The 15,360-nt window shown below is 42.7% G+C and overlaps 1 protein-coding gene across 1 annotated transcript in view; it reads right to left on the minus strand.

Moving 5' to 3' along the window:
* The window catches only part of tmeff2a (transmembrane protein with EGF-like and two follistatin-like domains 2a), a 110,193-nt gene that overhangs the window by 40,400 nt on the left and 54,433 nt on the right, over positions 1 to 15,360 (minus strand). The window contains exon 4 of the mRNA XM_047601102.1: positions 13,314 to 13,340. Within this exon, the coding sequence (XP_047457058.1) occupies positions 13,314 to 13,340 (27 nt within the window). The remainder of the gene's footprint in view (positions 1 to 13,313; positions 13,341 to 15,360) is intronic.

The raw sequence follows: 15,360 nt of genomic DNA on the forward strand, positions 1-15,360 counted from the left end.
TCCCCAATCTAACCTGACTAATTTGACTGCAGCTTTGCACTTTGCCTGGAGTGGTCACTACTGAAGCTTCGAGTAATGAACCGAAACAATTGGCTCAAGTGGTTCATTGCTTCACAAAAGCGTCATTTTCCCATCACAACTGTTTATGGACCAGTGGACCTGGAACTTCCTGTCCCATTATCCTACCGACTTGCTGCTTTTTCCCCTGATCCGCCTCCAACCTTCACTCATTCCTGTTAACAGCAACCAGTCGGACCGCCACCGTCAGGACGCCTGCTTTAAGCCTCGTTCGTTTGCCATTTGTTGGGAACAGCTGGCTTTGGTGTATCTTTGTCTTTGAGAAACTGGTTGTTAGTAGTGTTTTGGTTAGAGGCTTTGTCCACATTTTAAGCTGGTATTATCTATCATACACTAGGTTTGGGGTGAGGCCTTCTTCTCTTTCATGTTCGGTTCACTTTTGGGAGTTTGTTTGGTTGTTAAATCTGCTCACATAAAACAATGAATCAACCATTTTAAGGATATGTAGCCATCTGGTTCATTTACCCCTAGTGAGCTGGGCCACAAATAGGAACCTTGTCCATCAGTCATTAGGTGACAGTGACTTAATATACATTTATTTAAATGAAAATTGCTACTTCAATGTATGATTTACATTTTATTTTGCTGTAAATTCTCAAAATATTTATAGAAGAGACTCCAGATCCGTTGAAGTGCGATGAACACTGATCTTTACCTAAATAGATAGAATAGATACTGAAGATACAGCTTTTTTCCTTCCCTTTACAAATATACCACAATACATTCAGACTAAAAAGCAAATTTTTATCAGCTTGTCAAAGCCAACCTCATGACAGGATTGTGGTGTTTAGCCATGAAACACACTGAATGCTGGAGAACACTAAAGCCTGAAGGTCTCCTTTTCAAATGAAGAGCGCATTTTGTGTATACATTACACACACAACCTACAAGAAAAGATGCAACAACGCACTGATACCGAAGAGAGAATTCTACATATATGCCTTTTAGGACTTGACTCAAATAGTCACCACAATACTGTATGTACATGCAAATTACAGCTGAACACCCGTCCTTTCTGAAATGGGTTTTGGAAAAAATGTTAAGCCAATTTTACTCACAAAAAGTGCTTTTTCAAATGGCTTGTAAGTTGCATCTTTTCTTACAATGCACTGCAATATTTGTGAATAACATCTTTTCTTAGTTAGTCCCCACTTCATTATGCTTCACAAGCACTTTCGCACTGCTCCTGCAGAGGCAATTTCAGCGAGAGAATAAACAAGGCTACTGTCCTTCTGCCAATGCACCATTACAACCCTCCAAATCAGCTGTTTCTCTGATGTAAACAAGCCGCTAGTCACGCTCTGCTTTGCCAAAGCGCAACATATATAAGTTCTGCTCTCAAAACACAAAGCCTTTAGCAGGCGCTGAGCCCCCCCGCCCCGCCTTTCATTGCCACAAGGGATTCACCCGCTACCCATGAGACGAGCGCCCAAGTCCACAAATAAACAGCCTTCAGATGTTTACATATGGAGCACAACGCTGTTGAAAGCCCCCAGGGAGAGAGTGGAAAGCTCATTTGCACTGTCGATTAGAAGAATCAGAAATGGCTGCTTCGGTTTTACGATGAAGACGTAAATATAACGGGCTAGGAGGCAGAGGCAATGTCGAAGTGTGCTGTGTTAACTGAATGTTTATTTCATTCTGGAATGGCAACACTTTATATCCGATAAATGAAGCCAATATGTGTAAACCACACCCCTGGGAAACTCTGACAGTTCTGCTGGAAAATGACTATTTTCACATAAGTCCTGGCAGCAGACAAATCAACTCAAACTAATGAATTAGAAATAATATGCTAATAATATAAACAAATCCTTGTTTGAGCCCATGTGCAGTAATAACATCAACTAAAAGTCTCCAGTAACTTGTGATCAGTTGTCTTTTAGCCAGTTCATCAGTAGAGATGTTAGCGGGTTTCCTCACATGAACTGTTTGCTTCAGGTCCTTCCACCGCATTTCTATTCGATTAAAGTCAGGACTTTGGCTTGGACGTTCCAAACTATTAATTTTTGTTTTTCTTTAACCGTTCTTTTTTTGTTTAACCATGCCTCACAGCAAGAAGGAGTTAGCAATTTCTCCCTTTGTTCGCGTGGGTTCTGACTTCCTTCCACCGTCCAAAGACCTGTGTGTACCCCGCCTCTCGCCCAATGACAGCTAGGACAGGCTCCAGCGCCCCCGCCACCCTCCAGAGGACAGGCGGTTACAGAAAATGAATGAATTCTACTTTGGTCACATCTGTCCACAAACCCCTTTTTCCCAATAGTCTTCAGGCTTGTCCACATGATGTTGGTCAAACTGCAGAGGAGCAGAAATATTCATTTTTGTTTCCACTCAGATCACACGAACACCACGGCTGTTCATTATTCCCCTGATGGTAAATTCATGAACACTGACAATACCCAATGTGAGAGAGCAGCCATTAGTTGCTTAGAAGTTGTATGTGGCACTGTAGCTGCAATGCAGACATTACACATTATCTGTGAACATACAGCGAGTCCTTTTATAAAATGACCTGGTCTGGTTTACTGCTTAGCTGAGAATCAGCAGAGGAACTGCTGCAATTATCTTCAAGCAAATAAGAAAATCTTCTAGTCACTGATAGAATGGCCCTGGTTCTTTCCCTTTCCTTTCCTTTCCTGACCTGAAATCGTGGCCAGCTTAGCTCTGTGAGCTCAAATTGCTTCGCTGGCATCATCCAAGCACACGCAGCCTCTAATGAGCTGCGCTCGCTTGCTGGTGACAAAGGAAATGACAGCTGGCGTGACTACAGAAAATTGGGACTTGACCAAACTGTAACTTGTGGAAAATGTTCTTGGGGAACTCAAAAGAGGAACGCCTACTGGGCTGCTCCGGCCACCATCCAGAAAAGGAAAGGAAGAATAAATCTCACAAGCCTCATCACCATGATGACTGAAAAGCTTTGGAGTCAATGGCACTACAGTGGCAGCGGTGTTAAAAAAATAACAGTATTCTTTAAATCCGGACACAGAGGAAAGCAGAAAAGTGTTATTGTATGATTAAAAAGGTTTTTATCGGGCTTACATAAGAAGGCATGACCTAAAATTCGCCAGGGAAGGGCCAAAAGGGCGAGTGGATGTCTCCACTGCTGCCGCGTGAAGGATTACGAGCCTTCACTTATCTCAGACATACTATCTGTTTCTCAGTCTTTACAGCCATGACAGTTACACTGTAGGTCTGTGTGCACAACAGATGGTTATGGCACAATATAAAGGAATACGGCTGGGCTGATATATAGTATGCCGGGTTTCTGTGGAAGATGGAGATACAAACTGTCATTTGGTTTTATTATCCACTGTGTGTTTTGACATTATGAGATACGGCTGCTATATGTGCACCTTTACCATCTATTTTTCTCCAGTCAGACATGAATGTTCACAACGGCTGACTGCTGACTTACACGCAGGCTGAAAGAGGCGCTTCACAACAGCAGCCACTCTAAACCCTGCCCGCCTCAAACACACACACACACACACACACTGCTCACACTCTTTCCTAAAAGTGGCCGCCTGATTCCCCTGTTCCCTCTCCTAATCCCAGTCAAATCCTGCCATTACAGAAAAAAACTCCAATCCTCGGATTCTTCTAGCCCGATATCTGCCCACCCCTCCCTTTTTCCACAGGCCTCAACTTGGTTCAATCCTTCTCCCCTCCTGTGCCGCTCTCCATCCCAGCTCCGTTCCATTATTTTCAGGATGACAAAAAAATATATGGCAATAAAATCCCTGATGCCGGCGAGAGAGGGAGAGAGGTCCGGCCCAAAGGTGACCCCGCTATTCTCATCAGCCTCCGTCCCACTTTTCTCCCACCTCCGCTGATGGCTCTGACACACGGCGGCCGCCACTCGTCGTTTACATTCACTCCTCACACCAGATGCTGTCTGGATCTCACCGCCGACCCAATCCAATTCATCTCATTCAGAGCCCCTCCTCCCCCCACCTCCGCTGAACACACGGGCGAACACACGGGCGAACACACATCCGTGTGCACGATCACACGGGCAAAAGGAAATTTCAATAATAATTTCAGAGTGATATGATTGGATACGTTTCCATGGAGAGACGAACGGAGGAAAAGCAAACCAGCAGAGGTGAGAGATGGAAAAAGGAAAGCCAGGGGGTGAGAGCGCGAGCGTGTGTGGATGAAGGGATCTAACGATTTTGCCTCTATCTCATTTGCAGATCCTATCCCTCTCGGTCTAGATTACGTTGTTATCCCCATGCCAAAATAAAGGCTTATCGGCCAGCTTTTCTTATGTGCTCTGCCTCAACATGTGCTCCGTGAGACCTGGAGATAGCGTAGATGTGTTTTAATGCAGGCACTACCTTGAACTGCATTACAATAAACTCTTATATGAACATGAGAAATAACATACCTTAAAATTGATGTATCACACACACACCTGCAGGGAATCAAATGCCATTCTTTAACATATATTATTTAAGGCTAAGGAATCTTTTTCACAAGCTGGTCTACTGTTGACTGTACAAGCTTTCTTTTGAATCTGAACGATGCATTTTTAGCAACTGTGTCCACAGTGAATAAGAGATTATTCTGCTCATTTATACATTGCAAACATCAAACAGTCCTAAACTGTGCAAGAACAGAACGGCATTAAATGAGCAATTTTACGCTTTATGCAGTTTTGAGATCGTCTTGCCGTGTTTGGGGGTTGCCCCGTCCTCAACTGTTGTAGTCCAATAAACTGCGTACACACACACACACACACACACACACACACACACACACACACACACACACACACCTTTGCACCGGCTTTTCCGCTGATCCCATTTTTATTGAGGTCATGAGGGGGCTGAGTGTTGTCCAGCTGTCCATTAAGACAGGTCACCACTCAATCACACACATGACTCCAACCCAAAGCTCTCTTGTTCTGAGGTAACAGTGCTAACCACTCTCCTGTACAGTGAAGTGACCTGTAACTTAAATGTTAATTATGTCAGTGTTATTTCATAAATACGACATAATGTTTGGCTTTCGCTGGACTTTTTTATTCCAGTGAAATGGTGTGGAATCAAAGACTGTAAGAAGGTAAAGACGACTATCTTTTGTTTCATTTTTCAGTTTATACAGCAAAGATGTCCCAGCTTGCCAAGATCAAAGCATAGCACAGCTGCTGAACATTCATATGTCAATTTTTGCAAAGATTCCAAGCAAACAACCTAGTACCTTTCGATGAATACTTCACTATTAACCTGAAAACATTCAGGGCTTGTCATTTAAAATCATCATCTGAAACATTTAAGTTCTGGTTGATTTTTAGCAAAACTGTAGTCAATGGTGGCAGCAGCAAATGTGGCAATAATTGACCTTTTTCTATCATTCTGTGAGCAAATGTGATCTGAAATGTGATGTGATCTGAGTTGGTTACCTGGCTGTGCAAGCCTGTCGCCTGCAGCTCTTCATCTGACAGCTCACTGTGGCTGTTCCGTCTCGAATCATTACTCCCTGTGATCTTTCAAACTCATGAGGTGACAACAACGACCTTTTTCTTGTTTTGTAGTTATAATTTGATGAATAGCTTTAAGTACTATACTGTACATCATAATAAAAGTCAATCAGTGTTCAATAACGTGAAGCTGCAGAAGCTCAGTTTGCATCAGCAGCCATCGGCTCTTCATCATTCTCCAGTCATGTCCGGATATGTGTTTAGAGAGATTATAGTAGCAGCTGCATTTTTTATTTTTCAAGAATACTGCCATTTGTGGAGGCTGGGTCAGTCATTGTGTTACCTCATTTGGCAATAAATAGTGAGCTGGATTTATTTAAAGTCTTCAAGACTGTGCTTTTTAAGATTAAAGCCTTGGGAGACAAACTGGTGTGCTGCAGGAAGGCGCTAAGGTACACACCTATATAAAATTTCACCTTCAGTGCTTTACTTTCTGATTTGCTGCATAGGGGACATGCTGACTCACTGCCATCGGACTTTAATCACAAAATGTAGAATGTGTTATGAACAATATACTGAGCAGCAAATTTCACTGTAGACTTTTATGTCGGCTATTTTTCTTTGTGAGCATGTGTGACCCCTGGCATTATCGGAAACAAAAGCCACCGTGAATGCTAACCAGGAATTAGTCAGCACATACTGTGTGATCGAACAGCTGGGGGTCGGACTGTTGCTGTGTTGCCGTCACTTCAATGATGACTTGGTAGACACAAGTCAGACTTTTGTGTTTCGAGATTTACCAAACCTCAGCAACAAATGTTAAGGATCTGTGCGGAATGTCATCTTCAGTGAGGTTCTGACTTTTCCACAATGCGGGAAGACTATCTGCCCTTTGGCTTTCACCTGCCTATTAGGGTGGAACATATTGGCTAGATGGGTTCTGTGGGTCTATGTGTGTGAGATGTGCAGCATAGAATAACTGAATAGGACACACACGAACGCTGCGCACACACTCGGGTGGGCTGGCGGTGGCGAGCCTTATCGCTGGCCATAAAGTGGGAAGATTAGATTACTCACTTCCCTAAACCTCTAACTTGGTTACCATAGCAATAGCAGTGTGACTGGGGCAGCTGCTCTTCACTGTGGAGGCTGCTGGAGCAGGAATGGACTGAGCAATCACCAGGGGAACCACAGGTCAGCCATCTACTTTACCTCAGCAACTCATTCTATACTGTTATTCAATTCTATTCTACTGGCTACGGTCATGGGCGTCAACATCCACAATAGGGACAAACAGAGATCACTACATGATTATTAACCCCATTACTGGTCTGTGCTGTTGCCACTTTAAGAATCTTTGCATACATTTCAACTGGATATGTTTCTCCACAATATTTGGAAAGAATAATAGTGTGGTGAGCTACCTCATATAAACTATTTTGTGCATTGCTGCATATCGACTAAGGGAGATCAATTGATATTGAATTCATAATTGCACTACAGTGGAGCCTTGGCCTTAATTCAAATTAATGAAGTGTTTGCAGATCTATAGTGTTGGGGGTCTGATCATTAGATTAATTACCCCAATCAGGCTATTGCATTTCAATTAAGCCAAGTGCACTGTGTTTATCCTTTCATTAGTCACCACTCAGAAAAACTCAGACGGGAGACAGGGTGTGGTGCGTGGCCATATGCATAGAGAAACATAAACCTTATTTTGTTATCTACCTATAGATTCATGACACACCATTAATTAATATTGTTGATAGGAGTGAAGGACGAGCTTTTCAAAAGTCTCAAGAGCCTAAACCAAGCTTGGGGAATAATTACAGAGACACACAAAGGAAATCAGATTGGAGAAAAGACTGAGAGAGACGCTCAGAAGAATGCCCCATAAATACTGGTAATTAGACTGCAGACAGTCCTGATGCTCTCCTCCTGCTGCTCAGGACTCATAATGGAGTCATTTTTTACCATTCAAACGGAGAAATGGCTCTGATAAGTCACGGGACACTGTTTTGACCTTGACAAAGCACTTAATTTAGATAAGAGTTACCCTCCAAACGGCAGTGAAATTAGGTCACTTCTATGCCAGTAGCTCATGGAGCATGACAGAGTTTAAGTCATTGACTTTAACACTGGAGGCAGACTCCCACTGATTCCTAACCAGTGTTCTGGTTGGTTGTGTTGGGACTAATCTAGGTCTACTAGACGATGTTTTAAAATGCACATATTTAATATTGAATTGAAAAAGCCACAGAGAAGGCACAGTACATTCAGGTCTTTTAAAAAGACAGTGAATTATTAAAGTTACATGTTGGCAAACTCATCGTTTCTACATGCTGGATTCTCTCTATAAAGATGTTTTAGTTCTAAGTAATGATCGAATGAATGCATTGGCTTTTAGCCACGGATTATGGAGGGAATCCAAGAAACAAGCTGAAACAAGGGAAACTGGACTTGTAGAGTTTCTTAACGACGTTTCACCACTCGGCAAAATAGCTTCTACGGTTCTAAAAGACTGGAGGGAGTTTGGCTTTAAATATGAGTATCTGTGGGTGTCTTCTCACCTGACAATCACTCGACTAGGGTCTATTAATGCCAATTTGTTTACCTGTGACCTGGATGACGTCACAGACATATTACGGAGGGAAATTTCTGGTTAGTATTTTGGCTCACCAACCTAACACAGACTACAACACCTCAAGGAATGCATTTTTATTTTATTCATGTCATTATTTTTAAACAACCTACTTTGGTGATCGCCATTTATTTTTGTTGAGTGGTTGGATCTAATTATTCACACTCACCATAAGATGAATCTGCTTCAGTCATTACCTAAATGCTCCCACAAATGGCACCGACGGCAAATTTAATTCCTCTCTAACACACTTGAAGTTGTAATTAGTGCATGTGGGGAAACAACATGCTACCGGCAGACACACGTCAAACTCTCATCTGTGTTAGAGTAACAACATGTCTTAAAAATAAATGATACCACTATAGCTTTTAACACTGGTAACTTTTGGAGCTGCTTATAATGTCAGTGTGGCTACTGTCATTACTGTTCAATGTGTACTTCTTATGGTATCTCATTTGTTACTGAGCGTCACAAATTTCCATTGGCATCATGTAGCATTGTGACGTAGTTGCTAACACAGCCTTTTTAAAAAGGTTGTCTTCTTCGATGCCCCTTTCTGACAGTGAGAATGACAGTCTCACTGCTCCAAAGAATATTTTAGAATAGAAAGCCTCCACTAACAATCATCTCACAGCAGTCTGTGGTTATGAGGCAGCGATAGCCTCTCTGTCTTCCTTCCCAGTGGAAGCTGTCCATGGTTCTGACGTGTATTTTATGGCTGGCTGTTGCCCGCACAAGACTCAACGCAATCCATCCAAAAGTTGCTGAGATATTTGTGTCCGAAAAGGAAACGGTTAGCTGACAGACGCAGACCTTTTTTGACATTTCTTTTTTTTTTAATTTTATTTTACTGCGGTTCATTTATTTTTTTTTATAGATGTGATACTGCAGACTAACAAAATGTCTCTCTCGCCTTTTATCTCTCCCAGAGTTTTGCTTTCTAACAAATGACTACTCTCGTTTCAAAGAGCTCCAGCGTGGCCGAACGCTCCATCTCCTTTAAAAAATACACACGGGCAGGAATTGTTGAGACGTGTGGAAATCTTCTGGCTTTTGGCCGTCCTTTGTCCTTCCACAATCATGTGAGCGCAATTCAATTTCTCCACTGCACAATTTGATTTGGACAAACGTCTGATTCGGACTAAAGGGGCCATGTGACAAGACTCATGTCCAAAGGGCTTCTCCCTGCACAGCTGACTTGTGTTCTCACTTATCAGATTAAAAAAATAAAAAATATATATATATAAAAACAGAAAACACACTAGAGAACACGCTTTCTCGAACATGAATGCACCCATGCATTTGCTGCTAGCTTGCACTCGGTGCACACGCGCACACACATTCACACATGTGCAGCCACGGAAACTTCCGGGCTAAGCTTTTATGTGTGTAGATTTATCAGTGGCCATTAAAATATATTTGATTTCCACCAGGATGGTTCTGCTCTGCTGCCTTCCTCAATAGAAGTCCAACCTGCCTTTTACAACCACTTGCTTTAACCTTCTCCCCTGCTCATAAAACACCAGCAGCTTCTTCCACCTCAGCCGGATCCCCCCTCTTTTCCTTCCCTTCCCTCTCTTCTTTACTGTATCTCTCCATCTATTCTGACCTCTGCTATGATTCTATCTTTATAGGATGTGTTTGTGTTTCTCCTCCTCTTCGTCCTTGCCCTCGTCTTTTGCCTCCCCACCCTCTCTGCCCCTGAGCTATTTTTTTTTTCTTAATTGTCTCTTTTCCTCCTGAATGATCTATTTATCAGATTTATCTGGCACTTCCAGAATAAGGACAAGTCTCATGCTTCTACTTTAAACCCAGACGTCTCGGACGGAAAACGAAGAGCTTTCATGTGCACACTTAAAAGAAACCTTACACACAAGAAAAGACGGACACTAATGCGGAGACAAGAGGCCGCGGAAATTTTGTACGTTGCAATGACGACAGGCGATAAAACTTTTTGCAGCACAAATTGGGAAATTAATCTCAACTCTTGGGAGACTAATCCAGTGTATTGATATACGACTTTAAGGCAGACTTCCCCGAACGCTCACTGCAGGGAAACTCTTCCACAGCTTTGGTTCCTACTTCCTAATTCACCATGCTAACTGCAGGCTTGGAGCACAGGTGAATGCAGACTGAACGATGGGAAGAGTCTGCATGGGATTTTAAATGATTTCATGCTGCTAGTTGCTGGTTTTGTTGTGCTATTATATGCAATGATAATAAACTACCCGTCTATTTAAAGACCTAAGCCACCAGAGCCAAGACCCTACACAAGCTCCCAACTGTCAGCTGCAAAGCAATGGGTCATGAGCTCTGTATGAGGATCAGGGTAAAGTGGCTATTTTAATTTGCACAGTGACTCTAAATGTTTCACTTTTTCCACGATGCACCGCCGTCCATTTCTGCTTCCTCTGACTTTTTCTCCTCGATGATGCATACATTTTATAATCATTTTATGTAAAGCATGTTTCCCCCACTCTGTACTCAGGAAATATCTCTCCTTCTTTAATTTCTGCTCGTAGGGAGTGAATCGGACTTGCTAATGTTTGGCTTTTTCTTTCTGGAATAATGGATTTTTGCGTTTTCTAATTCTGTAATGAAGCATTAACTTCATGACCTGGTTGCAAACTCTACCGGTAGCTGGTTGGCTCATTATACATGAGGAAAGCTGTAAAATAGATGTCGTCAATACGCGCTTCATGAATGAGGGATAAGAAGTCGGCATCACCAGCACGTTAACCGTGTAGAAGACGTGGGAATCCGGAAAAAAATCATTACTTTGCTTGCGTTTTACATGCAGTATCGGACTGCGAATCCGATTTGATCGTGTTTAAAAACCTCACAAAAGAAAATGATTTCAGCTACAGGCTAACATCAGTCAACTATTACAACACGAGGCTCGACACGTCAAATCAAAAGTTTGTAATTTCTGAATCGGATGAGAACAGTATTTCTCTTTGGTGGGCTGCCAGCGTATAAAAGTGCTCTCTTTCTTGACCTTGTAAGCCGCGGAGAGCATTAATGGAAGGCAGCCACCTGCGGATGCTCTACAGTTGCAGAGAATTTATGCTGCTATTCGGCAGTGAAATGCTAAAAAACAGCCCCAGGAAGTGTGATCCCTGTCTAGTGTACGGCAGAGCAGAGAGCTGGACCCAGCACACGCGGAATTGCAAACAGAGCATGATGATGCTCATGTTTTTACCATCCATGTGTGAACGCACAACGCTGGCTCGCATTGCGCACGCTCTTATTTAAGCACAAGTTGTGAATTGTTCCGTAGACAGAATTTTACACTTCTTTTTGCTCCCATTTCCTCGCGCTTCTTCCCGCCGTCTGCCCGCCTCCTCTCCCTCCATCTCTGTATCACTCGCCTTGTTTCCTCTGTTGTGTTATCTACTTTGCGACTTTCCTCAGGCGATTTCTTTGTCTAACCCCCCACCCCACCCTGTCTTGCTCTCTCTCTATCCCCCTCTCTGAGGCTGACCTAGCATCAGTTTCATTTCCGCTCGTTCATCCGCCCGTCTGCCATTCTTTTTTTTTTTGGCGGGACTAATCTCTTATTCAATCTCTCTTGCTCATATATGCCCGGTGAAGCCCCATGAACGTGAGTTAATGAAGGAGCTGCATGGGTAAACACATGAGAGGATAGTGTAAATATATGCATGTGTGCAAACACGCGCTGACAGACGAGCGTCACTACTGTCTGGTGTGTGCTATCCGCGCTGATGTTAGTACTGAGGCTTGTTAGTCAATTAGGCAACAAATTAGAGGCTTAGCTGAGAGACACATTATTAATCCGCTGGAGGTTTTACATGATTAGTTGCTCACACAAAAGTTATTCATAAAAAGTCACTCACGGCCATAAGCTCCTCCATCTCAATACAATCAACCCTCACACACTCGCATCACTCCCTCCCACCTCCCAGCTTCTTCTAGCCCAACTGTTTATCAATTGCAGTCTTGTCCACGCAGCCGGCGCTGCCCCCTCCCTTCATTTAGCGGCATGAGAAGGAGATTCTGTGACTCTTGTCAAGTCCTAAATGACAAAGTTGAAGGGAACAAGGTCCCACTGACACATGCAGCCCCGTCACTGTGTTTGGAAGAAACTAGAATCTTTTCAGATACGGTGCACATGTGTCACTTTCCTTTTAGTCAAATGAATCCGATTAAATTTTGAATTCTGAAGAGACTGTGTTAATATTACTTTAGTGAAAAGCGCCACTACAAATTGTGCAACACAATGCTTGCATAATTTCTAAAGCCCATCTTTCTTTTTCTTTTCTTTTTTTTTTCCAACAATTTCTTGCCTTCTGGGTCTTATAATTGAAGACAACATTTTAATTATTATTTAGCCTTGGAAATAATTTGAGGCTGAAAAGCCTTGATTTCCTTTATGTGATGCTGCTGTCTCACAGTGTTAATTCACAACAGCAGCTGTGAGCAAAGATCACTTGGCCCTGCGTCGCAATAAAAGATGCTGGATTCTTTCCCTGTTCTAACTTGAAATTAAAGCTCCTTTGCTGTTTTACAGCTCGTGCAACTTTAAATGAAAGTCATTAAGACCGGTGCTGTCTGTTTCTTGTGTGTGTGAAGGTAAAGCAGTCGGGAGGAAGGTAATCAGACACCCTGTACTTTGCTGTGGTTCGTTGGGAGAGCAGTACCAGCGAAAAGGACATAAGCAGGTGCGACAAGTTGATCCGAAAGGCTGGACACGTTATTGGCAGAGAGTTGGAGACGTTTGTTTCGGTGAGGGACAGGAGGACGTTGAACAAACTCCATTAGGGACAATCCATCTCATCCACGACATTGGACTTTTTTTGATTTGTGTTATTTGTATTTACCTATACTCAAGAGTGTTTTTATGTTCAACTGATCTACTGTGACCAAGCAGTTTTCCTTGTGGATGAATGAACTCATCTGTGTAAACTATTCAACGTAGCATATGACGATCTTTTTAAAGATCACATGAAAGGTACATGTTCCTTTGCTCAGCAACTGCATATTTCCGCAGTTCTTTCTCAGTCAACGGAACTCACGTGGTCTTAGAGTTCACTGTGTCGCTTTATTACAGCAAGACAGCGGGTACAGGCAGACATATTAAAAAGCCACCCGTCTGTGTGGAGTCGGTACAGTGGAGGTGCAGGAGGAAGAGGTGAGTAATCTTACCATCGTCTCCTGATCCTGAGCCGGCATCTGCAAAGAAGAGCAAACACAATTATTAACCAGGGCCTCGCACAGACACAGGCGTTGGGTGAATATGCGAGTCTGCATTTATAAGTGTGTGTCAGGGCCTATTTAAATATCTGCTTTGTATAGTGTGCATGCACAAGGGAGACACACACCTCATAAGCTTGTGGGCATGTTTGAGATGAGATTTTGCTAAAGATGGTGCGGAAAGTGACACCAGTGAGAGTCAGATTTATACAAGGAAAAAAAGCAGGATATAAAAAAAAAAAAAAGAGGGGAGGAGGATAGTGAGGGGAAGGATGCACTGAGGCTTTGAGCATCGTGCATCTTCCCCATACCAGAATATTGACGATAACACTGTGGGTTTTTCAGTGGTCGGATTGTGGGAAGGCACTTCCAGTTGCAAATGTGTTTGCGTGCATGCAAATCTCTCTCCGCGGCGTTCCCACTGAATCTGAGCAGCTCACTGAACTGTTCTACAATGCAGCTGTGGAACAGACACTCAGGAGCACTTCTCCGTGTAACTTGAGCTGTGGCATAAAGTGATCCGCTAAAATGTACAGAACCAGGGTCTAGGCGCAAGCAGGCCCTCAGAGGACTATACGGGGATAATTGCCTAGCTCCATATGAATGCCCAGGTGAGGAGCAGTAGAGCAGGGGTAGTGCATCGTAGCCCCAGAACACAGAGTCTGACCAGCGAGTTGATACAGACATATGGTTTGGATCAATAAAATACATTTTTCACGGGTTAAAAACATCCCTGCACCGTGTGGATTCTTTAAGGTCGGTGCAGCAGATGGTCCGATGTGCCAGGGGAGAAAGGATCTAGTTACAGTTCATTTAAAATATTGGAAAATGTACAATGCATTTATTTATTGAGTTTGACTTGGCATTGTATTTATCTTTATTTTTTGATTTGTGGGGGTAAGCAGTGAGCAAATCTACCTATCTACCCGCCCCCCATGAGAAGACTGAAGTACATAAAAAAGTTGACTAAAAGCAATAAGTGCACTGCATGCATTTGTGTTTTGCATACAATAAAATAAGCCCAAAGCTCAATAACTAGGAATAGTGAAGAGATGGCGTTGGTGTCATAAGAATACTGTAGCATCATGAACTCAAAGCAGTGGTACAGTGCAGCTAACTCGACTGAAGAAGGATTGCGGTTAGTGATTTGTTCCTATGAAGACAGATAATACAGGCCGTGGGGGGGAAGTGATGACTGAAATAAGGACTGATGCCACATGCATTTCATGATGGAGGAAATGCAGCGGGGTCCAAAAGTCTGAGATCAGAAATCTGTCATGTTTCCATGTGAATTTGGAAATAATTAGAAGATTGAAATTTTGAGAAACACTGAAAAATATTTCAAAACAAAACACGTTATACCATGTATAATGAAGCAGAAAAGCGTGGGCCAGCTATTCAATTTAAGCAAATTATGGGCAATGGCCAAGTTAAGTAGTTAGATTTCCTCCAGTGGTATAAGACAATTCACTGAAGCCACTCAGGTGAATGTGACTGACATACAGCCACTGATTGTCTGTTATAAATAAAGATGTGGTTCAAGTATCCAGCAAAACATGTGTTTCAGATATCAGAATGTGTTTATAAAGCAAAGAGTTGACTTCTCAGATCAGGAGATCTTGGATTATCAAAAATACCAAAAGCCATCACACCATCAGAAGATCAACACATAAAGCTTTGTTTGCTGAGAGACAGACAAGAAACTTCATCACAGACACAGGATTTGCTAAATAAAGACCACAAGCCTCATAGCAGTGGAGGTCCTGTCAGAAGAAGGCTGCATGGTAGAGTCTCAGAGGACAAATCGATGTGTGATAATGAGTCCGAAAAAACCTCAAACCTGTGAAGAGTCAGGATAAATGTTGACTGTCAGGGACTTTCTTCCACACATCAGAAGCTCTAAAAAATTGCCAAATATCGCTGGAATAACAGGGTCATCCAGTCTGGACAAACTTAAAGGATCCAAGCTGCACAAGTGCTACTGTCATTAGCAAGTAAA

This window comes from Mugil cephalus, chromosome 12 (assembly GCF_022458985.1).
Source record: "Mugil cephalus isolate CIBA_MC_2020 chromosome 12, CIBA_Mcephalus_1.1, whole genome shotgun sequence".
Classification (NCBI taxonomy): Eukaryota; Metazoa; Chordata; class Actinopteri; order Mugiliformes; family Mugilidae; genus Mugil; species Mugil cephalus.